Consider the following 14,288-nt stretch of genomic DNA (forward strand, 5'->3'; position numbering starts at 1 on the left):
AATCAATCAGGATTAAAGAAAGTACTTTTAAATTCATTAGACAATAACTTTCAAAAAACTTGCTTGTAAATGAGGAGTTTTAAATTCCCAAAAGCTTCATCTAAATCATATCTGCAAGTATTTTCCAGTATAGCTATTTAGAAAACAGAAAATGAAGACTGGAAGGATTTTTAAAGTTTAAATTTCCCTATCAAGGAGAAAAGCATAATACGTGGCCCTTTCCGTCTCCTTGAAAATTTACTATTATTTTCTCTGGATTTCAATCTGTCTGCTAACTTTTAAACTTTTATTCTTCCCAAACTAGCACAATTGCCTTCCAAACAATCTTTTGTTACAGGGATTACACCACGTGCCAGTTTCTAAGGGAGAGTCTGTCTGGCACTACTGACTCCAGCAAGGTTCTCCACAGGTCAGAAGCATTTTGCTTGATTAAAAGACAAGACAACAGGATCATATTTTGTTTCAGTAAGGGCAGCTCCATTCCAATACTTCCCTTTCTTTCCATCATCCAATCCAGATGTTATTTGTGGGTCGTTCTTACCCAGGGAAAGTCCACCAAGGAAAACACACTGATGTGCCAGTTCAAAAACTGCCACTTGTCTCCGAAGCACAGCTACAGAAGTGATTCACAGGGTTTGCATAAGACAGGAGTACCGAGCCAACCTGATGCCTTTGAATCAGTAGGTGCCTAGTGCTGCATGGCAGTGAAGCCAGTACCTAAGTAATACTTGATGGGTCTTACAGTCCTTTTGTACCTAAATTAGTTAATTAAAGCTAATGAAGGGTTTTCATGGGAAATAAGTTCCAGAACACAGCAAAACTGTTCATAAAAGTGTCTGTGAACAAGTGGCAGAACTAAATGAAATGCAAAATAAATGTTAGCATTATCTAACTATTCTTTCTTGTGTTATTGAACAGTCTCCATATGATGACGTAAACTAAGACAAATTAATCAATCATAATCATTAATTAAGATGACTAGAGAACAGGAAGATGACCATTTGTGCAGGTAAAGTGACAGAGGTAAACGGCTTTCTCCTGATGCAGCACTGTAGCAGAAACATCAACATGAGATGAAAGATTAGAGGGAGGAAACAGGGCCTTTGCTAGAACCACACAGAGAACGAACAAGTTACTCACCTGAACATAAAGTTCCCTGAGTTCAAATTGAAATTTCTTGGGATCTGTGGTTATTGTCACTGGACCAATTTCTAGGATGAAAAAAAAAAAAAAAAAAAGAAAATATGAAGAAAACACAAAGTTATCAAAAGACAACATCAAGCGAAGAGCTAACTGTTTCAGGTTCATAAAAATCTGGTCATAAAAAAGAAACTAAGAGCATTTAACAGGAAGGAATAATTGAGAATTACACACCCAGCACTGAATTCTATGATTCCAAATCTAGTAACTCTAATATCATTCCAGTATTACCAACTTCTAGGTGTCTTAAATATTTATGGGCACATAAAACATTCTGTGTTGTGTATCTTTCACATTTGATTCTGACCAATCATTTAACTGCTCTTAGTAATCAGAAGGGAACAAAAATCCCCAAAACAAATGTGGCTGCACAAAAAATAACGTATTTTTCCAGAAACAGTTGTACAGGTAAACGTGAAGCAGAGGCCTCTCTGAACAGAATACACATACTAGCTTCACTGATCAATGTTAAAAAAAAAATAAAAGCATGCCACATCTCTTGCCTGAAAGATTATGTACCCTCTAGCTGGAAAAACCCAGTGCGAGCCCAATGCCCAACCTCGGCATATCTAGCAGCAGTTGCCAGAAAGAACTGAAGCAGAATCAACTTTATTCGTGGTGTTTGCTATGTCTTTGAGTATTGAGAAACAGCAGGACACCAAATTGAAGTCAACTGGGCTATGGACTGGGGTGTAAAAGTAACATCAGAACATATTTGAGCATTAGCCAATCACATTAGCTGTACCACAAGCCTCCCTCTGCCTCTCCAACAACTGCCTTCTAAATTGTATCAAATGTGATTCTAACCAGATGTTTTCCTACAGCTGCGATTTCCTGACAGTTTACCTTAACCTGTCTTGGCACTCATGCACTTCATTCTTTCCCCACCCTGGGCAGACACTCCTGCCCTGTCCTTGTGCCAGTAATGGCATTCATCTAGCTCAGCAAGCTGGGTCAGGATGCTGAGCCAAAAATAGACACACAGACACAGAAAGAAAAAACTGAATAGATTTCTGCTAGTTTAATGCCCCAAACCACTCAAAGAGATCAGCTGACTACCGGCATACAAAATGGGGTACAATTATGCTGTCAGAAAGAAAAGCAGGAAACTGCAGTGGTGCCAATTTAATGCAGCTGTAGCTCACACATAAATGCTGCCTCAGCAGACCATGCAGCACTTTCCAAGCTCTATAAAAGTTAATATGTACTTATCTTCCATATAATCTAGACATTTTTCTTTTTTAAACAGTCCAAAGTTTTATTTCACTAGAGTTTCAACAGCCATCACTAAAGTCTACTATAATCACACACGCATTTGCTTGGGGGGCTCTATTCACGAGGGCCTTTTGCTAAGTGTAGGTTTTAATTTGTTTGAAAGTCATCCAAGGGATCACACAAAACATTTCCTGGAATATTAAACTGCCTTAAGGGGTGGTTTTGTTGCTTTGAATCATTTACCTGTGAGTCTTATCTACTAAAGCGCCACACTACCATCAAAAGAGCCATTATAAGGAGACTCTGTTCCTCTGCATATTTCACCCTGCCATGCTCCTGCTCCTACCACTCCACCTGGCACAATCCTCCTTCAGTTATTCTTTAAAGCATATGCCTGCAATAAAGCTATCTCCAAGTTGTTTTGCTTCAAGTCTATCCCCTGCCAACCATTGTTCTAAAGCATATAATAGAATGGACTTTGCACATATAGTAAAACCACTAGCTCCATTATTCCCTGTCAGTTGAGGGATTACATTTTTTCAATTCTAGAGCAGTAAATCCTTTGGAAAGGCTTTCTTTCCCTATAAAATAAAGATCTGAAAACCAACATTACTTCAGCTAAACTAAAACAGCACATCCAGTTTAGATCAGATGAGAATTTTGTCTTGTTTCTCCACAGGCAGCAAGGGCTCGCTCCAGCAGAGCACGTGGATGCCAAGCCCAAACCCTTGCCAGTATGCTGCTGGATCACATTAAGGCCCTGGCTGCCCTCTGGTGTGAGCTCAGTAAAGAGCAGGTCTTTGAAATGGCACCTAGATTAAAGGTTGGAAAGGGAGTATGGCATAGTCAGCATTGAGTAGAGAGTTATCTGTTGTCAGGACAGAACAGAGAACTTCACAGGAGCCGTACAGAGGGCACATCTCCCCAGACAATTATGCAACCAAGGCCAAAGTTCATCAGCTTCTGCTGAGGTCAAGCAAGGTCCCAGAAAGGAGCGTATAGAATCATTCACATCTTCAGCAACAATGTTCTCCTCCAAGGGACAAACAGCAGCAACATGAATGACACCAACGCTCCCAATGTAAGACAGCAACCATGTCTCTCTACATCAGTGCTCATCTGAGGGATATCAGAAATACTTCCAGTTGTAAGTAATGATGCTAGTACTTCATGTAAACCTACAGCTACAGTCAGTTTGCCAACACTAAACTAATTGATTACTGATACAGAAGGTGTCTGGAATGCCAATAATCATCCAGCTCTGGGCTGCTATCTCTTCCCCCATCCACGTGATCTGATTGTCTCTCAGTTGAACAAAGGTTATTCAGTAGTCTTCCCATGTAGCTTACAAGCACATCATTCTAGGTCTAAATGGTGATGTGACTGATTCTCACCATCTGAACACTCATCAACTTGTACCAAAAAACAAATAAACAAACAAAATCAGCATCTACTATCTCTCACTTGCTGTTATGCCACCAGCTTACTTGGCCCACTGGCCAAAAAAAAGCTGTAACAGGCTTCACCAAGTTCATTCTCTTTTATCCTCAAAGTGCAACCCTTGCAAGACTGTTTCATCAGTGCAGGTAAACACAGGCCTTCAAAGCATTCAGAACAGAAAAAGTGGGAAGACATTACCACAAGTGTTTTAAGTTTACTTGCCAGTTAGAAACTATTTCCAAAAAGGACTTTGGGGAAGAATGACAAGTTCTCTCACAAAGCACCACAGAAAGTTCTTATACTTACCAATATGGTAAGAACCTCAAAAACTGTAAAGCATAAATCAAGTCACAGTCATCAATCTGGACATAGCTCTGTAGAACAAACGCACAGAGGTAGGTCTGAGACTCAGTGCAGTTGAGACACCAATGCCTGTGCAATGCTAAACTACAGCACTGTTAAAGAATTATATACACTATGATGGAGAATTGTTCTTAGCACTTTGAAGATGCTAAATGTGAAGCATGAGTTCAGGCAGAATTTCTGAAGGGACTTAAACCCTTTAATAGTTTTATAGTACCACACTGTACAAGTTCATCTTGTGCAAGTGCTTTCATCTAAACAACGATAAAAAGTTTTGTGGATTTAAACTAAGGTAAGACATCAGAAAAGCATACAGTCAAGTTAACAGAAAATATTAGACATTGTAAAAGCAAAGAAGCCAAGGTATCAGTACTCAAAACAGGTTTTGGTGCCTGAGAAAAACAGTGAAGGCACAACATCGTTCTTGTGTACATCTTTAATGGTACGCATATAGCCAGTCAACTTGTAGGTCTAATTATATGTCTATCTACATGCAAAATAGCCTGAAGTCTCAGTAACTGTATGCAGCAGTCAAGCACACAAGTCCGACATTCCTCAAATCAAGCAGTTACAAATATAGCATTCTACAGAATATTTACACAGAAACTAGATCCTGCAAACACACCAAGTACAGCAGAAAAAAACCACCTTTTTTTTTTTTTTTTTAAACTTCATTAGTTCTTTAGGCAAAGACTGACACATGAAATACTCTAACAGGATACGTCCTCCTGATGCTGAAATATGAATCCATTCTTAGCCACCAATATTTGAATATTTGGGACTAGTTTGTTATGGAGGTCTCCGCATTACTCATTATTTCAATGCTGTCCCCAGTCCTCTAGAAGTGATTGTGGGAAAGGCGAAGAACCCGAAACGTGTCTTTGCTAGACTGCAACTAAACTGTCTTGTCTCAAAAGTACAACGTAAATGTCAGTTCTTTTGGACTGACTTGGTGATCCAAGACTCAATACTGCAGACATACATAAAACCGGTAACATAGGAAAGGAAACATTTTAAAGGAATGGTTGCACATTACTCAAAGCCCAAACTTTCTAAAATGAAGTCACAGAACTCAACCTAACCACTACGGCATTTGAACTTGTACCTAGCAATTAAACAAATATGACAACATAAAAGTGGGTACCAGTCCATTTGACAGAGATTAAGAACCTTGATACTTCCTTTCTGGGGCAAATCTGATAAAAATCATCTCCTTTGTAAATAAGGAGAAAAGTATCTAGTAACCTGAGAAACTGGCCATTCTGAAAGGCCCTGATGTTTTTCCATTACTTTCTGCCACCTCAGATGGCTACATGTTTATATACAAGCTGAACAGCAAGGACATTGTGAAAACCACAAATTACACAATGACACACAATCACCACTGAGGACGACTGCAAATTTGGCACTCCCTTAATCCTGATCATGTCAGACATCTGCATCAAATATCCATTTTGGACAGCCGGATGTTTTAGGAGATCTAGCAAAGGAATATGGAAGCCATTTGCCTACCTTTCATCAACTCAGAACACTGAGTTTGTTTGTTCTGGAAGAAAAAAAAAAAAAAGCTCTAATTGATACTTGGTAGCTGTAGGAATTTTGGCAGAGATGCTGTCCTGTGGAGCGCTCTCACCCACAGAATTCCTTCTTCTAACTCAGAGCAAGGATGTCTCCCTGACGCAAAACTATATCCAGGATCAAAAAAAAGAAATCCCCCCAAAAGGCCCCCACACCTTTGGATGCTTCCAAAGAACACATAAGCTTCAGAACTAGTATGCTACAAATGAAAAAAAGGAAAAAGAAAAAACAGAAAATAGCCACATAACAGCAACAAAAACTTGATAGTTTAATAAGAAAAAAAAAATGTAATTACAACAGCTGTTTACTATGTTCCTATTTTGTTACACACAACGATGTGTCATCCCAATTCTACTAGTTTAATTGATATAATGTCAGAGTTGTGCAGATTTTTACCACTGATGCATCTTTGCAATAGACTGAAAGTGTAGCCCTCTGGCCTAGAACTGAATACATTGAAGTATATTTAGTTATTTCTTCATTACATAGTATACAGCTCAAGAAATATATCGTTTCCCCCACACTGTAACACAAAAAATATCCGAGAGGCAATCATCTTCCACATTCCTTTTTTATTTATAAAGTGGACTGACAAGTTTAAAAGTAGGTATCTGAAAAATAAGAATCTGTACTCAATAAAACATGTATGTTTTTTAAATGCATACCTTGAAAAATGAAATGTATACTATGATATCTCCATGAAAGAAACATTTTCAGAGCTGCAGTAGGCATAAGATTGCTACATCTTCATCAGGAAGTTGCATTTACAAAGCAATCACTGTGTCCACCATTCACTGTACATTAATTATCACGTCTCAAGTGAAATAGCATGAATAAGAATTTACAGGTTAAACTATGCAATCTGAGTTATTTGTATCTTCAGGCTGTCAAATACATGTCTTATTTTCACACAATTTTGGGAGATTCTGATTTACTGGGATCATTGAAAATGCACATAGGGCAAAGGGCCGGGGACAGGGGGGAAGAAGGAAAGATTTTCAATGATGCGAATGGGAACTAGGTGCACCCTAGTATACATTTCTAACATATGTCAAGACTTACCTCTTGAGATGGTGGGGAAAAAAAATAAAACTCACACACTGGGTGTAATTACATATATTCATGGGTAGTTCCAGTTTAAGCAGTTCCCATCTTGCCTTTCCATCTGAGTGCGACCTCCTAGCTATGGCAATTTCAACAGGTTTTGGGATCAGAAGGCTAATATGGGTTTCAATATATACATACAAACCCCTGCCTGCCCATATTTTATTTATATATATAAAAATATTTTTTTGTATCAGACCTGTCTTCCAGTCTTGTTCCCTGTACACTCTGAAGTGCATCTACCACCATAAGCGAAGAGATGATAAAGGAGTGGGAATGATTAGCTGGGACAGCTAAAATGCCTAAGCCAGGATTGCCAGAAGAAATTGCTGTACAATCATTCCTCACTAACATCTCAGTGTTGAGCATTGAGCCCTATCTGATTTAATGCTCTCTTCTCAAGCTTCCTTTCTCTGTACCCAATTCATTGTAAAGCTCTGCTTATAATTCTTCTGAAGACCTTTAGGAGTGGTTACCTGCCAAAGATAAAGACACGAGACTAACGAGAGAGTTACTTGTAACCAGCCTCCAGCCAGCTGTCTGTCCTAAGGGCACATAAGCAGAAACCTTTAGTTTCCTAACAGCAAATTGGGTCCTACATATCAGAACTTCACTCCACTACAGATCACTCACGAGCTGCCATCAGAAGCGTTTCACAGTGCTCTCTTGTCCTCTCCAGAGTATGATGTCACAGGTGCAACTAAATAAAAACTTTTAGTTGCCATCTCAAATTATAATGAATATTTTTGTTCCTCAAACAGCTGCAAACATACGTACACAGGAACAGAAGATTTTTTTTTACCATTGTGTTTTAACCATTAATGCAATTAAAAAGCTGCTCCACTTTTAACTAATTGCAAATTTCTGTAGTAGACTACCAAACAAAGCAGATGACTGAAAATATAAGCTAGGTAAGTATCACTTACCACCACCTAGAGAAAAAAAAAAAAACACCACACCAAACTTAAAGCCTTCGCTTCATGCTCTTAAGTGATGGACACCCTCAGCTCATATTAAAGACCATGGGAGCTGTGTGGATAAATACCTTCCTGAATTTTTCCAGAAGCACAAGCTGTGTTGGAGATGCTGCCTTCAATCACAATGAGTCCTTCAAGGCCAATGCACACTCCACTGGAAAGACCCTCAGGGAACACTGGAGTAAGCCAAGATGCTTAGCACTAGAATATGTAATAAACTATTTAAAGTTTCTTCCTAAATTATATTCCCTCATGACCTCATGACTCAGTTGCTTTTAGCTTTCAGGCTGTAATCTCTAACCCTTTTTTTAAGATCCCAAGAACTACAGTGAGCAACTTTTGCCAGATTCTTAACCAGACACAAAAAAACCAAACAAACCCAGCAAGCTCACATGTTTCCTTAGTGCAGTCACTTACTGTTTTGGGGGTTTTTTAAGTAGCTTTTCAGCCACATGACTTATGACTATAACTAATATGCAAACTTCAGCTCAAGATGACAACTGACTGGAAGAAGTCAGACTGCACACAGAGTTTTTCTTTAGTTGGCTGTTCAAATAGAAACCAGACAGACAGTCCACGCAAACTGCACAGCACTGCTAAGGTGCCTAACCTAGCATTAGCAGAGCATTACTGAAGCTCCATTCTCACAGATGGCAATGGTCACCACCCTTATACTTCAAATTCTTCACCACATATCTCAGGGCAGTGGCCAAAACCTGGAAGAAACTCACGAGACCAAAGACTTAACATAAGTTTTACTAAAAATGTGCCTTAGTAAGTGGCATGTTTGTTTTGTTATTTCCCATGGTTTTGACATTTGAGCCTCTTTTTTCCAAAGGAAAATAACAATGGTAAAAGAGCAGCATTATATATGTTTACATTTCTTGGAAAAGAAAAGCTAGCTCTGAGACCTACAGTAGATAAAATTTAATATTATTATCTTTTGTCTACTGCAACCAGTGTTAAGTTTAGCATATGTGCCTCAAGTGCAGTTGTCTAAATGTTATTAAGCAAATGCAGTAACAAATAATAAAAATCAGGTGCTGATTTGCCCAGCACACTGTTAACTCTTCCTTCTAAGAATTAAACAGGATGTGTAGAGTAACCCTTTCTACCCAGAGACCGTTAAAATAAATCCAGGTTTGCTACAAATTCTCTCTCAAATAGGTGATGCACAAAACAGCCTTAGAGCTTCTCAAGCCCCTAGCGCAGGTGGCACTACATCACAGGCATCATGGAACCACTGATAGAAAGTCTACTCTGTCAGGCTGGAAATTGGAAAAAACAAGTTGATTTTTGTTCCAAGAAAATAATTCACTTGAACTCTGGTTCCACTGGTAGGTCAGAAGATCTTGTTTATGGCTGGTGCACAAATAAGAGGCAAAGAGACCAGAAAACTTGACTCTATGTGGTTAACTGATAAAGTCAGCAACTACTAATGTCCCAAATGTAAAAAGATTGACAGAAAGCAAGGAGTTTTTTTCCCTTCTGGGGATAAGCAAACATACCGAATCCTGGCATCTGCAGGAGACCCACCTTCCTCCTCCCTCCCTCCCCTTGGTTCTTTGAACAACCCTGGAGTTCTGTTCTCATCAGGGGGCCAGCCGCCATCATTTCTGAAATGACTGGCTGCCTCTAGCCAGCTCTCAATGGATGATTGCCCAAATCACAAAAACACACAGCCACAGCAGGCAAACCAGCTGACCGTTCCTAAGAGTGGCCAAAGGACTGAAAGAGCCATGAAGATTATGCGAGTCTCTTACGACTAGCTGGTCCCCTACATTCAAGCCTTGAGCTATCCCAATGAACTACGTACGTATAGAACTACTGCACATGCTCTTCTGTGCACAGAGGGTTTCAGATTTACGCTTGTCAGTCCAGTACTGCCAAGAGCAAAGAAGTTCATACTGCTTTTTTTCTTTTCTTAAAAGACAAAGCACCAGCAAACACAGAAGGGAAAAATAAAAAGCATTTCTTGATGCTATACAGCATGCAAGCTTTGACTAATTTGCTTCCTTCAGTCTACAGTAAAGACTAAACAGCTGATTAAGGACTACAACCACAGCCTCCTTACTGTATAGCATGGGAGCAGCAACCAGTTACTGACACTGGCCCGCGCTCCCAGCTCAGGCTGAACATCTGCAAAGGTCATCATATTTCTTTCTGGTTTTGTTTATTTCCCCTTGTTAACAACAATCTGAACTGAGTAAAATTCAGTTCATAATGCTCTTTAAATTCCTTCTCCAGACTGAACTCCAGTTCAGTCCAGGTCTATTTCTGGCTCATCTCTTGGTCTGTGTATTTTGGCAATACTCCTTCAACACTTGTAAGGGCACCGGATAAAGAACAAACTAAAGAACAGGGTAGGAATGAATGTAACTACAAATTTTACAGTGCTTTTTTGTGATTAATAACCTTAACATGTTGAAGTCAAATCAAATACTATTTAAAATTCAATTTTTAATTCAAAATTTATACTTGGTATTGCTTTACAAAATGAACTGATTTACTGCAACATCTAGGAAAGATTCATTTTGAGCTGCTGCCCACACTGCCGGCTGCACTGCTGCCGGACGGGAATAGCAGAGCTCCACCGTCGGGAGCCTCTTGGCACTGCAGGTTACTGCAACCTCGCCCATAAGGCTCCTTCTCTGAACTCTGGTTCCCACCATGTCCCCAAATGTATCTCACCATGAAAGGGGTCCATAGGCCAACTAGAAAAATAAATAAATAAATAAATAAATAAATAAATAAATAAATAAATAAATAAATAAATAAATAAATAAAAACAAAAAATCACAGCTTTTTTTATTTTTCCAGAATCGATTAACCCAATTACAAAGTCTAATTAAAAGCTTCTTCTGCTTGGAAGACTATATTCACAGATTACTTATTGCAAACAGACTTGGAATATCCTTGGAGAGGGCTACCTTACTCAAGCCAACTCAACTTTTTGATCATGAGACATAATCAAAACTGAAAAAAGCAACTGGCTCTTTCTCACTGAAACTGCAGCCACATTGTTTTCACGAATGATGTAGAGTTACTAATGCACTCAGCACCCACATCTACATAAAAACAGACTGTATAAATGAATAAAGTTACCAACAGCAACTTGAGCATCCTGAGAGCAGGACAACCCGGTACTTCTCAGTCCATGATGAGGAGAAATACTCTACATTCACGCTATGTAGCATATAGCAATATACCAAGTCAGGAACATTACTTAATGTGTGTAATTCCTACCCAGTTATTAATAAACCACAAATTAAAGTTTTCTTCAAGGAGCCATTCTCCTAACAAGCTTTATGAAGACCACACCACTAGTCAGTCGGTGCTTAAAACTGTCAAGAGACGATGGAAACAAGGACTTTCCAGAATAAATTAGCATATTAATCCTATGCTGTTCTTTAACAGGCTTATGTTCTGGTAACGCCTTCACATAGTAAAAGATAATTTTTTAACAATCATAGATGGAATATAGTGTATTACATTTAAATGAGTCTGTTGGCGTTTCTTTGGCAAGAGGGAGTTACATGACGGGACAACACAGAACAGCACCACTGTTAGATACAAAGCTCATACACAGCACGGTAAGTTTTAGGGGGGGTTTCCTCCATAGAGGATAAGAGAAACACAAAAAAGTAAAGACTGACCAAAAATTCCTTCAGATGCCAGAGAAAGCCCTTAAAAAGTTAAATAAAATTGTGCTCTGAAAATTATCAAACCACATAATTAGTCAATTAACCCTAAACAAAGAGAAAAGATAACTCTAACCACAAACCTACCTACACTTGCATAATCAAAACACAACTAAATAAATTTTCCTGTTTCCATACCAAGCTGCCTGTCTCTAAGAACAAACAAGAAAAACATTCTTTTAGAAAATTCTAGAAAAACAAGCTTCTCTGAGGTGACATCTTGTGTGTGTGCGCATGTATGTACATACACATGCATGAATATCACCATTTCAATACTACTAAATGCTTTATGATGTATCCAGTTGCCATCCTTTGAGAATGGAGATTTCCAAGCATAATAAAAAATAAAGTAATCTGAGATCAGCAGCAGGAGTTGTGTCACATTCAGTATGAAACTACTAGTATTCTGCGTATGAGTTTATTCTGTACCAAAAATTTTCTTTTTACTATTAAAAATACATCTGCTTTCTTTTAAAGTCAATGACATTTATTGATTTCAATTAGAACAGGCCCCAGCTCCCCTCCAAGTATTATACTATAAAATGAATTGCTAAAGGATTAGCAGTGTAAAACCATTAGAAACACAAACCATTTCCTTTTAGCCATTATAACCATAAATTCAAATCTCCATGCATCATTCTAAATAAACGTCCATTTCACATAACTAATCCATATGCAGCTGACAGAACATGGAATTTTACAGCAGATAACATTGTCCGTGTACACTGATTATTCACTCTGACAATATGCAGTTGTGAATATTCCCCCCAGGGCTGTAACAATGGTTCAATGGTGCCTCAAATACTGCTGTGAATAAAGAAGCATCACTTAGTTTGCTAAATGAAAGCATATATTTAAAGATGTTAGAAGGTCAGTTACTGGTGTACCACACTAAAGTGAACTTTTTGGCCCTTTTAAAAGTCTACTCTTAATTTTAACATGAAGACTTTGCAAATAGTTCATTTTCTATTTCTACTTAACGGACACAATTCTTGCTCCTGGTGAGGCTTTGTTTGATAGGTCGGACCAGATAATTTTTCAAGGTCCCTTCCAACCTGAGCAGTTGTAGGATTCTATTGCACAAAAAAGTGATGGGAAAAAGCTGCAGAAAACATAACTGCAAAACTGCCTATCTGACAGAGCCAAACTGAGCAGAAGAGGATACCAAAATTTTTTAGTTCTATTTTTAAAAAGTGTGGTTTGGATTTGAATGTCAATTTAAAAAGAAATATATACCAAGTTTTTCATGGCCAGACAAGCCTCTCAAAATCTTCCTTAGAGTACTGTTTACTTTGGTAACTGGCAAGTCAGCTGGAAGCAACTCTCCCATCCCCTAGCTTTTGCCTGTATCATTTGTAATTGTGTCATTTTCTAAAAGGCACCAACAAAAACTTTAAGCAGCGGAAATCATCCAGTAAGGGATAAACTTAATGCAGAACTACACGGAACCAAGCCTGAGAAACTCAAATGGACACCACAACCTCAGGGTAAAGAGAAACGAGTCATGCGGCCAGGCTGAGGAGTATCTCCACAGCTGCCAGAACAGCTTGGTGGTGACAACAGTCTTGGTGTCTCCTCCTGTGGTCCAAACCAGTGAAAATTCCTTGCAGTTTGGCTTCTGGTTCCTCCCAGCTCTTACCCTGCAACAGCAGTGCGCAAAGGCCTCCACGGCAGCAGTGCAGGCTGCACAAAGGAGGATCAGCCACATAGTCAACTCTAACTGGCACACCTCAGTCCCCGCAACTTTAGCTGCTCTGGGCCATTTAACAATGACAGAGGAAGTAACAAAATTTTGTCCCCCCTCTGTAGCATCGCACTTACTTCATCCTTTTAACCTGGTGCACGAATCAAAACCCAGAACTTGTCCCCACAGTAGTCATGCAATTAATCTCTGAGAATATTTGTTAAATAAATTCTGTTACACAGAAGTCTCTGATTCTGCCTGTGCTGTTAAGGATTTGGCTACAAGCCAAACATGTTTACTTATCACTTTGGAAAGAGAATCTGCAAATTCACTGACCTTATGTAAAGCACCACAGTATGTAAACAATCCCCCAATTCATGTCTAAGTGTCATTTCTGCTAACAGTCATTTGGTGTACAAAATTGAGATCTCAGACAGCCAGCAAAACATCTTACAATGTAACAACATAATTTTAAAAATCACCTGAGAAAAGACTAGAAGAGAACCACAGCTGGAAGAGAGTTGTGCACTCATTCAGAAAGCACCAATTTCAGCTTGCTTCTCCAGCTGTGAAGCAGCAAGTCTGGGGATTCATCACTAACAGCTCAGCCATGCACACAGAGCATGTCACCATCTCAGTGTGAGCTAGCCTCCACTTGGGAGTCAGCATCCTAAAAGCTCATCAGTCACTTTCCTCATCATCCTTCAGACTCTACCTAAAATCTCTTGGGTATGAGAAGTTTTTGAAGTAGATGATGCTGCCCTGCTAAGCTGCAGGATGTTGCTGGTGTCTCCTTAGAAAAGACACAAACATAAGGATTTCATAAATTGCATGGATTAAAGATGAATAGACTATTAATGTTTTGTACTCCATGACAAAAAAAATAAACAGGCTCTCAGCTTTACCTGTTACTCCTTCCCACCCTCTGAGCAAGCAAAGCAAGAGCCTTTGCTAACCACCAGCCATACTACAGTGCAATATCTTCACTCCTTGTGTAAGCAGCTACCAACTTCAGGAGGCAGCCAA

The 14,288-nt window shown here is 39.1% G+C and overlaps 1 protein-coding gene across 1 annotated transcript in view; it reads right to left on the reverse strand.

Annotated features, from left to right (window-relative positions):
- HMCN1 (hemicentin 1) overlaps positions 1–14,288 on the reverse strand; it is a 223,361-nt gene that overhangs the window by 189,914 nt on the left and 19,159 nt on the right. Inside the window, exon 2 of the mRNA XM_086463037.1 lies at positions 1,141–1,211. Coding sequence (XP_086319163.1) covers positions 1,141–1,211 — 71 coding nt within the window. The remainder of the gene's footprint in view (positions 1–1,140; positions 1,212–14,288) is intronic.

Source organism: Leptosomus discolor, chromosome 3, assembly GCF_034619465.1.
Source record: "Leptosomus discolor isolate bLepDis1 chromosome 3, bLepDis1.hap2, whole genome shotgun sequence".
Lineage (NCBI taxonomy): Eukaryota > Metazoa > Chordata > Aves > Leptosomiformes > Leptosomidae > Leptosomus > Leptosomus discolor.